Source organism: Chelonoidis abingdonii, chromosome 4, assembly GCF_003597395.2.
Source record: "Chelonoidis abingdonii isolate Lonesome George chromosome 4, CheloAbing_2.0, whole genome shotgun sequence".
Lineage (NCBI taxonomy): Eukaryota > Metazoa > Chordata > Testudines > Testudinidae > Chelonoidis > Chelonoidis abingdonii.
In genome coordinates, this window is record NC_133772.1 from 48,128,222 (window position 1) to 48,145,152 (window position 16,931).

Sequence of the window (16,931 nt, forward strand, 5' to 3'; positions counted from 1 at the left end):
TGCATGTAGGGCAGTTTCTGCAGCATTCCTTCAAAGCAGGAAGAGGTCAAAAGAATAAGATGTGTAGTAGAAAACCAAACAAAACGGAAATGATCTTAAGAGCACCTTAATGCATGTATGCCTGGAGGCAAATTCAGCTCTCAGTTACACTGCTGCAATTACATTTGAATTCAGTGGAGTTACTCCAAATTTACACCAGTGTAAGCAGAGTGGGCTTTGGGCTTTGGTGCCTATGCTCTGCCATGCCATGGTGATGAGCACAGGGACATACAGTCAGAAGTTAATTGGTACTTAAATAAATGGATATTATTGCAGAATGCCTACTTGTGTTTCACTCCACATTATATTCCATCACAGCAGCTGTAGCTTTTGGACAGAACTATATTTGCTGTAACTGCCTTAATTTAAATACAAGGAATGTTAATACCATTTAAAGAAAAATTAGTCAAATGCTAATTTGATCTTTAGTTTACATTTCCATTACACTAAACTTCAAAATTGATGTGCTGTAGCCGGCATTATTAATTAAGGCTCTTTCAGCAGAATACATACTGTGACAAATAAAACCATACATATATATTGCAATGATATAAAATATATGAATCACAGTATTCAAGAATGAATCAAAGACAAAGAATTATATCATTTATTCAGAATGCCTGGCAATGTGATAATCTAGTCCACTAATATTTGCATCAGGCCCCATTATATTACTGTTCTCTGAACAAGTAGCAATAGTCTATTTCTTCCAAAAGCTGAGGGAAGAAATCAAAAACCATAAAGAATAGATAGGGTGCAGCTAATTATTAATGCTTTGCAATTATGCCCCTTTCCGGAATAATAAAATTTTCCCCAGTAGAGGTCAGGATCTTTGTCTCAGACTTATTTAACAGATCCTTTTAAACATCTGTCCAGCAGACTGCGGACTTTATTAGCAGACAAGAGATCCAACAGAGTTTGAGCCTGCTGAGTCCTTCTTCATCTTCACAGCTGTGGATTAACTCAGACTTTCCAGAAGAGGACAACCATATGGGATAATTGGTGTCACTGGGTAGCTAAAAAAAAATATGAAGAAACAAATGTCGTCCAAACACAATTCAGTGTCTTTCTGGTCACAATTACCAGTCTGTTTAAGAAATAAGAGAGGCAGCATTACACTAAAAAAGGAAAGTCTATTCATATCTGTGTGGGAACCTAATCAGGCTCTTGTTTCCAATGACGATGGCTCCACAGTTGCACCGGGTCTGCGACAAGAATGCTCCTTTTGTGTGCCGATAATGTGGAAGTGATAAAATTTCCTATAAGAGACTTATGTGTTTACATCATGAGATGTGTTATTTGACAAAATGCTTTGTTCTCTGCATATTTTCCATGCAGAGTTTCATGCTGAGTTGTTTTGCTGGAAAGCTTTGATTAGCTAGAATTAGTTGCTGAAGTAAAATAGACACTTTTGTTTTATGAGTCCTCTTGCTGAGCTGTAAATTATAGTAAAATATATAAGGAGTGACAGAAAGAAGTGCTGATTTGAACCTTTGACCGGTGATAGGCATAAAAACATAAGATAACTCCTTGAAAGGACTACAAAGAGACATAAATATTCCATGGTCCACTTAAAGTCAGGTCCTTTTAACAAAGTAAAGCTGTTATTTTACATCAGAGGCCATTGACTCTGCAGTATTAGAACAACAGAAACTACAATATCTAAAATATTTACACTTTTTGTTTTAATTTAATACAGGTTGACCATTGTCCACAGCAGGGGTTTATAAGCTATGAGGGTAATTTTTGTTCACAGTAGTAAAGGGAATGTAGTCGGTAAAAGAAGCTAGTGGACTGGTACTGAGGTCTAAGTACATGTTGCATTGCAGCTTGATGGAAATAGTAAATCAGATGTACATGTTCTCCTAAGAAGCCATGCACTGAATAACATTGAGAACCATAGGAGAGTGTTCCTGTGCCATATGCTGAATAGCTGTCACAAAGATTAAAATGCACCGACCCTACTGATAGCTATAGAAAAGAAAGAAAAGTGCATCAATATGAATAACTAGTATTCATTAACCTCTTAATCCAATAGATGGCAGTTTTTCCAAGTGAGACTTCAGTAAACTGTTGTGTTCAGAGAAGGTGCATAAATGGAAACAGAGAGGAAAAAAGAAGTCCTCAGACTCCATCCATGAACATGAAATGTGTCATTTGTATTCTCACAAAGGCAGTTAGTTTGTTTGCAAATGGCAGGCTGTAATAAATTTGCAAGCACATTAGCCAGAAAACTCATTAATAATCAGTGCAACAGCCTTTGTTATGATGACATTAGTCACAATAACTCATTGGCTGTCGGCTTGTGTTTCACCTAAAGGTCTTTTTTCAAAGGTGTTTGGCGCAGTACTGTAAGAAGTGGGATAGCAGTAAGTTATACACCTATACCATGCAAACGCTTTGTGCAGTGCTGGATCTGTAAAACCAGAATGGTCCAATCTCTCAGTCCACACTGTAGGTAGGGTTAACTCCCCACAAAAACAGTAAACCGAACAAAATCAAGGAAATATTTTTAAAGGAAGCATATGGCTGTGATATATAAAATTGATATGCTGTAGACAAATTCAACCTTTGAAGTATGCTCTTAGCTATTGTTTTAACATTTATCCTTGAAAAACTTTTTCATAATTGCAACTCCACCTTTCTATGTATGTGCTGCAATCAGTGCCACTTCAGTTATACACCTAATTAAAGTCAAATACTCATTAGTTACTATATATAATAAGCATATGAGTTAAATTGAAGTCCTATACTTGTTGGTATTTATATTTTAAAATTGTATTTCATTGAAGCCACAGCCAAATTTTTAGGGTTCAGTGGGATTTTCTGAGCTAAATATAATAAATAATATGTTAATGAACTGAAATGTTGTTCATTTACATCCCTTGTGCGTTTATAAGAGTACAAATAGTGTGGGCCACATTCTGCTCTCACTTACACCTGTACAACCATATTCAACTTCTTATATAAACACACACATTTATAGTATCTACAGTTCTAATAGGTAACATCTGTGCAAATGGACTATAAAATGAAATAAAACATGTACTTTTAAAATAAAACATATTTCTCTATTTCTTTTTAGGGGATGTTTTCACACAAAAATGCTTTGCTTTTTCCAGGCTGAGATTTTTTAATCAAATAATCAATTTAAACAATTGTACGTGCACCTTTCCTCCTCCTTTTCTATGGAAGGAAGTCACAGGCCCAGATGCAGAGCTGTGGAAGATATTTTTCTAACGACAGCACCTGATTCCCTGGCAGACTCTACAGGCAGTAGCATAGGAGCTTTAGAGTTGCCTCTGGGTTGGTCGCATGGTTATGTGCTAATGAGTTTCTTGGGCTGGCTTGTATCTCTGGATGCCGTTTTCCTTTAACTCACCTTTGACTCTAAGGACTCTGTATTTTAGTTTATGTGGGGAAGAAACACTATGCAAATCTCTCTAGATAAAGGCAGCTTGTTAAAAACAAACAAGTAAAATAACCTTGTGATAGTCTTTGTTTATATAGCTAACCTCATTGCCGTTTCTCATTAATTATAGTATTACTGTAGCGCTGAGAGGTCCCAGCTGAGGTCAGTGCCCCATTGTGCAAGGCACTGTACATACCCAAAGTAAGAGACATTCCTGACCCAAAGACCCTACCAATCTAAATTAAAAAGGCAGAGAAAGATAGGAGAAAGGAAGTATTATTATTTCTATTTTACAGAGTTATCCCTATTTTACTGAGAAGGATGATGAGTGACCTTTTTTAGTTGTGGGACTTAGAGTCCTAAGTGCCCAAGACACTTTTGAAAATCAGACTTTGGCTTCTAAGTCACTTAGATGCTTTTGAAAAGCTTACCTTAAGTGAATTGCCCAAGGTTACACAGGAAGTCGGTGGCTGAACTGGGAAATTGACCTAATCCAATGATTAAAGCACAATACAATTTTTCCTTCCAATAGAAAGAATAGTCTTTGGAGCAGGGATTCTGTCTTTCATTGTGTCTGTACAAGACCTAGTACCTGGAACAACCACAGCCAGAATAAATAATAATAGAAAAATGAGTCCATCAGAGATTTTTTTTTATTATTATTATTATTTTTTTTGCTGAACAGTGCACTGGTATTGTATTGAAGAAGCTGCTGTTTTAGATAGGCTTTGTAACTTCTGTTTTTGTGATTAGAGAGTTATTATACTATGAATGTATAGTGTACATCCTGTATTAAAATTCTGGAGTTATAGCTACGCAACACTGCCAGCTAAATGCACTATATAAGAAAAAACAACCACATCAAGTGCCATAATGCATTTGCAGTCATCCCTATAGAATTTTTTCCTTCTGAAACTGAATTACTCATTGTCTCAAAGGCTGAGCCTTCATCTCTGTAAATAAGATATTACAGCATTGCGCAGTTTATTTAGAACTCTGACAAATAAGGTTCCTCAATTGAGTCTCAATAGTTTTATTGTTTTAAACTGTAGCAAACATATTCCTTGTGGATATATAATAGGATTTACGGTTTTATTAAGAGAAGACATTAAAGCTAAGCAGCAAGCTTAGAATGTCTTATTTGTGTTCAGACCCCAAAATACTTCCCACACCTTAGGAGACATTGCACTGTACAAATACAGAGGAAGATTTTGTGAATCTTCTTGTACAAGAGAGTAGAAGCCAACATGTTTTTAGAAACACTTCTTCCTTCTTTCCCACGCATCCAGCTGAATCCAAATATTTCTCAAATCCATCTTTTCCATTCCATCTGACCTTCACAACACTCGTTTGTGTTTTGATTCTCTCTCTCACCTTGGGCACTGTGACTGCCTTCCTCTGGCCTCCCCACATCTTACCTTGCTTTGCTTCAGTGAAATTCTGTCACAAAAATAATTTTTTTCCCCCAGCACTTGGACCATGGCATCACCTGGTTCCTCTTCATCATCAGCATTAAACTTAAAGCTTCTAGTCTGGACATTTAAGGTTCTACACAAATCTGCTCCAGCTTGTATGTCTAATCTCATTTCCTCTGACTTTTCCTCTCAAACCCATAGTTCGGCTCCAGACAAGTTTAATTGCGCTCTCCATCGGTTCTCACTCTCTCATTTGTGCTTATTTCCACCCTGCTCTGTTATGCCTGAAGCAATATCCTGCCTCAAATGCAGGAGTTGAACAACTTCTCTTCATTCGAATACCTTCTTGAAACATACATCATTCATGAGGCCTTTCAATGACATCACACTTAAGACTATGTGTGTGTAAAAACATATTCTGTCTGCCTACCAAAACTCTGTTACTCACACACACCAGATAAGTGAAACAACAAAGAACTGTCAACGTAAATTTCACGTATACTTGGTTCAAGGGCCATTCCATTTTATTCACCTCTAAATGATGATATGATGATGATGACAACAACACTACTTTGTACTTCTATAGCACCTGCAATCTGTGACTCTCAAAGCTTTTTGCATTCATTTAGCCTCAAAGCGCAACAATATGAGGTAGGTATCATCATTCTAGCTTTAAAGATGGGAGAAATCTGAGACACAGAAAGGTTATATGATTTGCCCATATTCACACAGCACAGTGCCAGTGAAGGGTGTTGTGTGCATAAGTGCAATGTGAAAAGTGATGAGGACTATAGGGAGCCTGCATTAATAAGAGAGTCCTTGTATGGCCAGTCATTAGAGCTTAATACTAGTGAAGGAACTGTGTAAGCCTAAGCACCTCATGTTCCACCCAGACATGTCTGCATTTTGATGGTGGGCATAGTGATATTTGCCTGTTATTTATATATTTCACAAAGGGGTTGTGAGGCTTAGCTGGTGGATGCTTTTAAAATCCTTCAAGATCCTTGGATGAAATGCACTGCAGAAGGGCTCAGTATTATCATCCTATTGATTTATTGCTGGAAATGTTTGGATATGCATGATGTTTTTCACAATATTAAAGAAATTAAAATAGAAATATTCAATGCTCTAGGTAGTTTCTGTTTAGTAAAGCAGGGAGTAAGCACCATTGTATTATGTAACTCAGTTTTAATGCTTTGAAATATAGGCCAATTTCACTTACTGTAAGTTGGTAGTGGAAAATCCTGTGGGGGTTCATTCCAAAGCAGCGTTGGTATTGTTACTGCTTCTTGGATGTAGCTCAAACACCTGAATATGGATTTTGGAGCCTTAACCAGTTTATAAAAATTCTGATTTTCAAAAGTGCTAAGCACTCAGCAGCTCCCACTGACTTCAAAAGGAGCTGCTGGGTGCTCAGCACTTTTGAAGATTGGGCCCACCTGTATTTAAATGCCTATTAGGATTTTAGGAACCTAACTATAGGTACCTGTTTTTTAATATCTTGACTTTGGTCTGAGTCTGGGCTATTAAATGTATGATACAAACTGGGTCTTGAGTACTTGATGAATTTGAACCAACTAGTAGAACATGAAATCAAGAGTCTTATTTTGTAAATTGGCAGTTTTTAGACTGCAGAGAATCCTGTGGCACCTTATAGACTAACAGACGTTTAGGAGCATGAGCTTTCGTGGGTGAATATCCACTTCGTCAGATGCAACTGTTTTTAAACTGTTAGGTTCTGGAAGTAATAGAGAGAGGTTGAAAAGAGGGTATGTTTCAACGTTTAAGCTGCTGTTATAATATTCTCACTCCAGCTACGTAAATAACTATCATTTTATGTGCCAACGTAAAAAGGATGCAGTAATATTTAGAGCTGCTTTAAATTTATAAGTAACAGGACTGAAAAGAATTGCTGTGACTCATTAGTTACTGCGGTGGCTGACTAATACATCTTAAAATTCATGATTTTGGGGTAGGTTAATAAATTTTTATAGTCATTAGTCAATAGCTAACAAGTTAGCATTTCAATGGAAAGATTTCTATAGAAACTTTCACTCCAGAACATAAAAATCTAACAGCCTACATTCATTTTCCCTTCACAATTTTTTTCTTGAAGTTGCTTATAAAATCTGCATTGCCTGATCTACTCTATGTACTCTCCTAGATTGCCATTTAAGGCCATATTTTCAAAGGTGAATGTACAATTATGTTTGCAAAAAGATTTGCACCAACAGATCTATTATTTGCATATATTAATTCAGATTGCCTAATCCCTCAGACATGCAGGTATTTATGTGTAGTTACCCAACTCTTCTGCCCAAATGACAATTTTGCAGGCACCAGGGTGAATTTTTGTTCTGCCTCTGCCTCTATTTCTGGAAAAATCTTGAACTTGCGTGTACCAAACCAAAAAGTTCATATATACAGTGTATTTTTATTTTTGTTATGCTTAGGACAAGTTTATAACACTGACAAGCAAAACAATTCCAGACATATGACTTAGCACCACAAAACTCTCAATACAGTGTTACAGTATGAAGGCAACTTTATTAAACTTTTAACATTAGCATACCTCCACTCAAGCAATTTCCCATACACTCACCTAGTGGGCCATAGTCCTTGTTACTATCTTTGCTCATTCTTGAAGACTTGGGGTAATTCAGTGTCCAATCCCCGTTGAGCAGCTGCTAAACTACAAATTACAAATTAGTCCTCTGCTCACTAGAAAATCAGGCTTGCTTCTGTATACTGCAGAGACTTGAGATATTAGATCAAGACTTCTACTGCAAGGACTTCTGCCCCGCCCTTAAGATGCAACAAATACATCTCTATCAATGATTGTCTACTGGGCTACAAACTGAAAGTGCTGCAATATCATTGTTTACCCTGCTGCATTCACCCTGTATGAAAGTCTCTGTTGATGTGAGGAGAGTAACTTTCATCCAGCCTTCTCACCCTTGCAACATGCTCGAGAGGAAGGCAACCCCATCCCCCAAACCTTTGGTGTTAAAGTCAGTGGGCAACTGGAGGAAAATTCCTTGCCAGACCTTGAAATTGCAATACCCAATGTAGAACTTCTAGGCTACTTTAAGCAGAATCTGGATGAGCCATCTTTTGGCTCTGAAGTATGCTGTCTGTATTGCCATTGTAGATATGAATGCTCTTGTGGCTAACTCACAGTGTGGACAACTCTGTTGTTCTACACAATGTATGTAGTAGACAGAGAAAAGCATAAACTCCAAACATCCCTGTCACAATCAGCTTGTTCCTAAAGATGTATTTTTGTTTGTTCTGTCATCAGTTCCTCTATACAGTATCTAATTTATCCTGAGCTGAAAATGTTCAGGCTTCAAGAAGTTTGAAAATTTGCCTTTTTACCATCAAACAGTAATGCAGTCTATTAAACTAACAAAGAATGACCCTGTAAGCCCGCCGGTTCGGGCCTCGTCCCCCTCAGGTGTGGCGGGGAGCCAGGGCGCCTCCTTCTAGGCAGCGGGATGGGTTCCACGCCGGTCCTGTACTTGAGGGTCAAGCAAATAAGGTCTATGGGCCCTGGCCCTTAGGCAGGGGCGGGGCAACAAACAGTTCAGGCTCAGCTCCTGGTCACAGGGCTGAGCAAACAAAGTCCAAAGGCCTGGCCCTTAGGCAGGGCGAGGCACCAAACAGTTCAGGCTCTGGCCCTTTGGGGCAGGGCAGAGTGGTAACAAAGTCTAGAGCCCTGGCCTCAGGCAGGCGGGCACAAACAGTTCAGGCTCTGGCCCTCTGGGCAGGGCAGAGCAATAACAAAGTCTAGAGGCCCTGGCCCTGAAGCAGGGCGGGCACCAAACAGTTCAGGCTCTGGCCCTCTGAGGCAGGGCAGAGCGATAGCAAAGTCTAGGCCCTGGCCCTTAGGCAGGGCGGGCACCAAACAAACCATAGCACAGCTCAGGGTTCTGGTGAAGGGGGAATTCTGCCACCCGGTTATGGTGGCAGGGGGAACACAGGCCCACCCACTCCTCTGCGTTCCAGCCCGGGGCCCTGGTAGCGCGGTCGCCGCTAAGGCGGTCAGTGGGATCCGGACCGAAACACACTGACAGGGTGATCAGTAGGGCTCCCAACCAAAACACATGGACAGGGTGGTCAGTGGGATCCTGGCCGATACACACGGCCATAGGCTCGGGGCCTTCTGCGGCCTGACTGTCGTCAGCCGCCCCCGGCTACTTCCAACCTCCCTCCCCTGGTACCTGTCTCCTGTCGGCGCAGTCCGGTGGGTCCCAGACCATAGGTTCCTCGGAGAACTGGGGAGAGCAGGCTCTGGCGGCTCTCCGGCCAGCGGGCACAGGGTAGTTCAGGCTAAGGGTCCTCAGGATACCCGGCACGGGGCAGGTTCCGGCCAGCGCTCCTCTGGATAGTGAGCACAAGGCAAGCTGGGCCAAGCGGGAGCTCGGGCCTCCACGTCTGTACTCTTCGGCGTCCTGGGCTCAACTGAGCTCTGTGCCCTGGCTTTTACACTTCCTGTCCCGCCCCTTGACTTCCGGGGGGCGGGAACAGGCGGTACTGGCTCTGCCCACGGAGGTGCCTGCTCTGGCTCTTCCCCCTCAGGTGCGGCAGGGAGCCAGGGCGCCTCCTTACAGACCCTAAGAACATGATGTTAGTTTATATGCCATTGCCAAGGGGAGCTGATAAGATCCCAGCAGTAGAGCAGAACATTTACTACTGTATACAATTCTTCATTTTCATTAATCAGTGCAGAACAGAAAACTGGGAAATTAGAGTGCTAGCAGAGGAAAAAATTCAATCTTCAACCTAAATATTTAAATGTATCTGATTTCAGAAGGCTCCTCTCTTGTCCATGTGGAGACTGTGCCTGGCATTTTGAAGGGATGGGATGTAGTGGAAGCTTAGGGAAACAAACAAACAAAAGAGTCCATTTTTCATTAAGCACCCAGAGTTCTGACTCTGACCCTTCTATATGCATTTGTCTAGCCACTGAGTCATTGAGCGCATAGTATTGTGTAACTTTCATTTCTTTAGAGGCTTGTTATATTAGAAAAATTGTTCCAAAGAAAGCAACAATTATGACATAAGCACATCTGGCTCTTGCAAATTATTCTTTATTAAGCTTTCATTTAATTACATGTGCTGAAAGGTCTGCTTTTGATTACTGTAATTTTTTTTATTTGTCCATCTGAATGATAGTAATGTTGGAAATTACACACAAACCACCTGTTTTTTTTCACTAATAAGGCAAAGTTTATATAGATTTATATGTGGAAGAGGGATTAGGATCCTCCCTGTTTATGGCAGAAGGATTATTGCTACTGCTAATTCAAGGTGAGGGATTAAAGGTGGTCATTAGAAGGAAACTAAAACCTGTTTGTTTTTGGTTCAGTAAACACTTTATAATGCTAGGAATGTTTGACTTTAATGCCCATCTTTTTCACTTAAACTTCTGAAAAGTGGAGGAAGTTGTGTGTAAATTCTATGATAATATATAAGGGTGTATTTGTGTCCTCATCTTTATGAGCAGGGATTTACACCCCTACTTCTCATGGGTGTTAATTGGAGTTAGACTGCATCAGGCTGGAAATATAACCTATTGCCCATTCTACCATTAAACAATATCAAGAGAAAACATGGGAGTGCTTTTCAGTAGCACACTAATCCCAACTTCAATTCCCAATATAATTCTGCTGTTGATGGAGAGTTGCTATGCAGCTATGTAAAGATTTAACTGTTTCATATTTTTCATGGGGGTTGGTATATTTTTTTTGTCAGTAAACAGGCTTACAACATTGTCATGATTGTTTACTTACGTGGGCACAATATTTATCTGTCTGCCCTTTACCATGATAATTGTTGACAATGGATTAATAACTTATATATATATGTCTGTCTAATACAAATAGTTACTTGCCCTGGGTGAGAATTTTGCAAATCTATTCATTTTTTTAAAGTATCAAGCAGGAAAACCTCAAATAAGAAAGTGCTGAAAAAGAGAAGCAGCAGCAGGGCGACAGAATTATGGACGTTTATCACATGTCTGTCTTAGGACCGTTGCAGGCAATATACTATACTTGTTTCTTGTCTTGCAGCAACTCTATGCAGCTCAGCTGGCCAACATGCAGGTTTCTCCTGGAGCCAAGATGCCTGCTACTCCCCAGGCACCGAACACGACAGGGGCACTCTCACCCACCAGGATGAAAAACGAAAAGCGAGGGACCAGCCCTATAACTCAAGTGAAGGTATTTTTCGATGGAAAAAAAATTTAGTGTTTGAAAGAGGTGGTGCGATTAGCAGCGCGACACCGTCCACATATTTATTTTAATAGTAGGAAGTCCAACCATATGAAAGCTCATTCCCAAATGAAATACTCCTCTTCAGTGGTATGCTGTCAGCATGGAGAATGGAAAAGCAGGTGTTCACTCCTTGGAAACAAGAATATTAGGCATTCCCCTTCATCTCTATATCTAGTACTGAAAATTCATCCCTAAAATTCAGTATCTTCAGGAATTCAGTTTTTAATTTGATAATGTGTATAAATAGCATCTATTTTATTACGTGATTTCAAATAAAACACAAAATGCAACCTATGCCTCAGAAAGCTGGTGCTGACTTACATTGTGAGGGCCAGAGGGACCATAGCCCTTCTAATTATTTCACAAATCCCAGGCTGCGCCTTTTACACAACTTTGGAAAAAGCCTCACATAAAAATAAAATGTAAATCAGGGCTTCAGGGAGAAAAACTGTGTCACTGCAGATTGATTTGCCTCTTGTTGATTTCACACAGCTGCCAACGACGAGGCTGCTCCTTGTCGGGTTTGCGCCATTGCTGAATGCTTGTGCCTGCTTATTTTCAGTTGCTTGGAACAAGGCAGCTACAACGTGGCACTTGGCAGCAGCTTGAAATGAACATGATGCACCCCTCCAACTTTGTGCTGCAGCTGGTACCTGTGGGTGGTACCAAGTTGCCTTTATTGCCATGTTTTGCTGTGGTTGTATTGGATTTCACGATGCCAGACAGGTTGGGAAACAAATTGCTTCAAACTACAAAACTCTTAGTTTGTGGGGAAATGTTTGGACATGCTATTGATTTGAACAGTTAGCACAACAAATATAAAGACATTAAACTGAGCTATGGAAGACACACACTGGTTTTCCACAAGAAAAAAACAACAACATTCTTTGAGAATAACAAAAAATATCCTATAGACCCACAATCGTGTCTCAAATCATGGTGGGAAGATTCTACTCATTTGGAGTGAGAATTTTATTTTATTTTATTTTTTTGACAGGTGAGTAAAAATTCATTATCATCAATCATCATGGTAAAGTGTGGGCGAGTAGATATTTCTGCCTGGGCTGATAAATTTCCCCTACACTTTTGTGCTATGTTGAGAGTACTAATAAATAAAAAGCTATTCCATTATGGACAGATCCAGCATTTGTTTAGCAAAGCATTCACTTTACTTAACTGTGGATACATATAGTCTAATATTTTACCTCTCAGAATGCAGTTCTGTGCTTCAGAGCTGTTAGTGAGATTTACCACATACGTTGAGTTTCCAGAGGTTGATGCAGAAGCAGCCAAAAGTAGAGGCAAAATGTTTAAGCAAAGTTGCTGTAGTATAGTGATACCAAACACCAGTTATTTAGGGGATTGAGTATATGCTATTGAATACATTAATGTGAAAAAGTAATTTTATAAGTGAATGAGCCAAATGGATCTACACCAAACCAAACTGTTACTGGATGAGCAAAATTTTCCCTGGTTAAATTTAAACACATATCTGCTTGAACTAAGGCCAATACCATTCCAGCTTCATTGGCCAGCTGAATTCTATTACTGACTTGACCACATGCAAATTCTTGGGGGTTTCCCTGCATAATTCTACTTGAATTGACTGCAGTATATGTTAATACAAATGTTTTTATACTTATTGTATTGAAAATATTAGAGACCAGTTACGAGTTTTTCATGTAGAGAAGCATGACAGGTTATCATAAAATAAAATTAATTAATCATATAAAAACACTCCAATAAAGTAGTACTAGAGTGCTCTCTTTGAGAATTCTGTTACCCATACAGTACACAGCAGTTTTAATTGTCATACATTTCTTAAAAAAAAACATACATTTTTTCTTTGTGGTTAGCTGTCTGTTGGTACAATATACACGCACTGGTATTTAATAGAGCTAATATAGTTATTTTATAGGAGTCAAAGTTTTCAAGAAATTAATGTTGGGATTTCACATCAGCGTGCAGAATGTTGGGATTTCACATCAGTTTCCCACCTTACAGCTATTTCATATCAAGGATGAAGTCCGATATGGAGGAACAAACAAAAAGGTCATTGAGTCGTTCAAAAGCAATGAATTTTTATTTGTCACAGGATAGTTACTACTGGTCACAAAGTTATTTGAGCAGTATAGGCTTTTGTGTGCGCATGGTCATAATCCTACATTCTGCAAGCAGCTTAGCCCAGGATGAGCCCTGGGTCCACATAAAACCCTGTTGAAGTCACCAGGGCTCTGCAGGGTTACATAGCTTGCTGTATCATGGCCACAAAGAATATGAACCTACTAAGGCCCTTACCCTGCAGTTGGATCTGCACAGGCAACCCCCTACATTCCTGCAGAGTTCCACTGGCTTCAGTCGGGCTCTCCATGGGTACGTGTTTCTGCCTGCATTGCAAACTCAGGGACTGTGTTTGAAATTAGCAACTAATATAGGGGAGAAAATATATCCTGCAGATTTTACAGAAATCGTATTAACCTTGGAGATGTTAAGGTGTTATAAATAAGCACCTATTTGTTATGCTGGCATATTGAATGTGTTATATACGAGTAGATATACTTTGCTGAATCACTTCTTGCTAGTAAGGAAAATGGGGAAAAGGAGATAAAACAGTGTATTATTGTATTCTGTCATAGATTTCTAAACTTCACAGTATTCAGTGCTGTCTTCTAAAATATAGACTATGTAGCCTTACATCCAGCATATTTTAGCTTTGCGTATATTTTAAATGAGAGAGCTCTTTATTTGGCTCTTTCATTTTAATTACAGCAAATCAGTATTCTGTTTTTAGATGCTCGACTTGCTGGCTGCTTAATAAGCTAAGCAAAGGGGACATGCCCTAAGAATGGGGGAGAGGATGGCCATGTGATTGGTGGATCTCAATGGGGAGGGAGGGATAGCTCAGTGGTTTGAGCATTGGCCTGCTAAACCCAGGGTTGTGAGTTCAATCCTTGAGGGAGCCAGTTGGGGATTGGTCCTGCTTTGAGCAGGGGGTTGGACTAGATGATCTCCTGAGATCCCTTCCAACCCTAATAATCTATATATCTATATCAAAGAAATGAGTTACTTAGATTCTCCCTCTTCCCAAAGTTAGACATTTGTTAAAATTGGACTCATTCTCCCATATCACTAACATAAAATGTATGTCAAAGCGTGTGAATGTCTTCCACAGTTATCTGGCTACAGAGCTATGTATGTCTATACCACATTTAGACATTTTCCCCATCTTCATGTTGCTTGCATACTGCAAATTAAAGATATAGACACAATAGTGTTTGAACTTGGTAGAAATGATTACAAAAGCATCGTCTGACCACTATGTTGTGTTTCGTGTACATGAAATGTAATATTTAATTCTACATAAAATATGGCAAAAAATGACATGTGAGAGTTATATATTTTATGTTCTGAATAGTGTGCATAGATGATTGCAGTGCATTTACATTCACTGCAAAACTTACTTTTTAATGATAGGAAGAGAGCATATATTAATATCCCATGCACCCAAAAAAAGATATGTGAAAGGTGTGCAGCAATGGCAGTGTTATCAGTGTATGGGCCAAAAATATAAAAGAGGGCTCTTAATATTTCCCTTAATCAGTGATAGTTGTTTAATTTCTAATACATGAAAAAATAAACTACATAGCTTATATATAGTTCCAGGAACTTTTCAAACAGAACCAGCATGAAAGCACTACTGAGCTGCTAGAAATTTTAAATAATTCTTTGTAAATGCCCTAGGTTAATTTAGATCTCTGAAAACACATTAGGAAATTAAGCTGTAATGTGAGCTAATTCAAATTTTAATTTGGCAAAAAGAATGATCCAGCCACACAGTTAATGTAAATAGAAGCATAACACAGAGAAATTAATGAGGTTTCCTTTCATTGAATCTTCAAGGAGGCAGATAATTAGCTTCTTTTGTTATTATTGCAGGAGAATGTGGCATTGTCTCGGAGGTGTAAAATGATGTGTCTTACTAAGTGATAATGTGTTTCATTTGTCTTTTTCTAATAATTATTTACATTAAACTCTTGTAGGATGAAGCAGCGCAGCCACTGAATCTCTCAGCCCGACCCAAAACAGCTGAACCTGTCAAATCCCCGACGTCACCGACGCAAAGCCTCTTCCCAGCTAGTAAAACCAGTCCAGTGAATGTGCCAAATAAAAGTGGAATTCCGAGTCCTATTGGAGGGACATTGGGAAGAGGATCCTCTTTAGGTAAACCCACAAGTGGAAAGGAAATAACTGCTGATTTCAAAAAGGGAAGTCTTTTCCCAAGAGGTACGGTTTCTGAGTGAGATTCTCACCTTGAGAATGAAGAGTGCTTTTAAAAGGAGGGACACAATTAAATGGACACTCGAGGCTACATTTTCTGGTTAAAACAAGGAAAACATCTGCAAGGAAAGTTGTTGAATCACTCTTATTGCTAAGAATTTTCACTACATGCAGTAATCATATATAATAAAACCATACAGGAATACTGTAAGCATACTGTATAAGAAGGATATGTAATTACATCAATTTTATGTGAATAATGAAGATTCTCCCCTCCCAAAATTAATTGTATGTATAAGTACAAGACTCAATTTTTAAACTTAGCTTCTGGTTTAGGCAACAAATGAGCATATGAATGAATACAAGAGCCTGTTTGAGTGCCTTACTTGGATTTAAAAATGTGGTGGTCCATACATGAGCTCAATCCAATGGGATTACTCAGGTGTTTTAAATTAAAATTTCTTATGTTCTTAAAGTGCTTTGCATGATTAGGGCCAGAGTACCAAGCACCTTCAAGGATCGGACTCATGTATATTTGCAGTAAACTGTTCTAGATGCTCAGGCAAGTAGATAGCTTGACTTGCTTTCCCTTGCCAGAATATGCCTTTTAGTCTTACCCAGAATAGTGCTTCTAAAGAAATATAATCTTCTATCATTTAAAGTTTCAGCAACCCATGAACCAGTGATGTCCTAGATAGGCAGTATCCTTGCACCAAGATCTTATTCTTAATATGCTGAAATTTTTTTTGATGGTAGAAAGAAAGGGAGGTTTCTGTTCAGACAGTTCAAATCTCTTTATTATTCATTGCTCACAAATGTTCATATTTCCAGGTTTCGTACATTCAAATGTTTGCGGATGGGGAATTTTTGACCCATATGCAAGATTCATAAATGAAAATATTTGGGGGGGTGAAAGTAGTTTATAAAGGTTAGATCATCCAGTCAAGGAAACAGAATTCTCATAATTTAACTGTAGACCGAATATTTACGACAAACTGGTTGTTCACAATCCGTACCTCAGATATGTTTATAAAATACATGTAAACACTTGTAAATAATAAATTTGTAAAAGTTATGATGTGTTCCAGACAACTTCACAATCCTCTGGGGAATGTTTCCTGAAATATGGTTTCTTCAGCTTCTTAGATGACATTTGGTCTTTCTGTCGTATTATTTCTAAGTGGCCCCATTATTGTTGTATCTAACACTACAGAACAGCAGGTAGGTTTGAAGCCAGACTACTAATGGAATTTTTAGAGACAGGCAGACGACAAAAGTGGCAGAGGATGAGCATATTTTCAATTAAAAGTTAAACTACAAAAAGTTTGTATGCTTTCTTCCCCAGTCTAAAAGTAGAAGAGGGGCTACGATGAGATGTGGTAAAATGTTCAATTTCTCCCAGCAGGTTTGGGAGCCTGTGTCCCAGATATTTAAAACCAATGGGACTTTGGCACTTGTGGGTATGTGTACATGGGGGCAAAAACCCAAACCTTGCAAGAGCAAGTCTCA

General features: G+C 39.0%; 1 protein-coding gene across 38 annotated transcripts in view; it reads left to right on the top strand.

Moving 5' to 3' along the window:
* The window catches only part of SOX6 (SRY-box transcription factor 6), a 473,353-nt gene that overhangs the window by 382,992 nt on the left and 73,430 nt on the right, over nt 1-16,931 (top strand). For all 38 annotated transcript variants that reach the window (XM_075065133.1, XM_075065127.1, XM_032799217.2 and 35 more), the window contains 2 exons: nt 10,941-11,090; nt 15,185-15,365. In XM_075065133.1, coding sequence (XP_074921234.1) covers nt 10,941-11,090; nt 15,185-15,365 — 331 coding nt within the window. The remainder of the gene's footprint in view (nt 1-10,940; nt 11,091-15,184; nt 15,366-16,931) is intronic.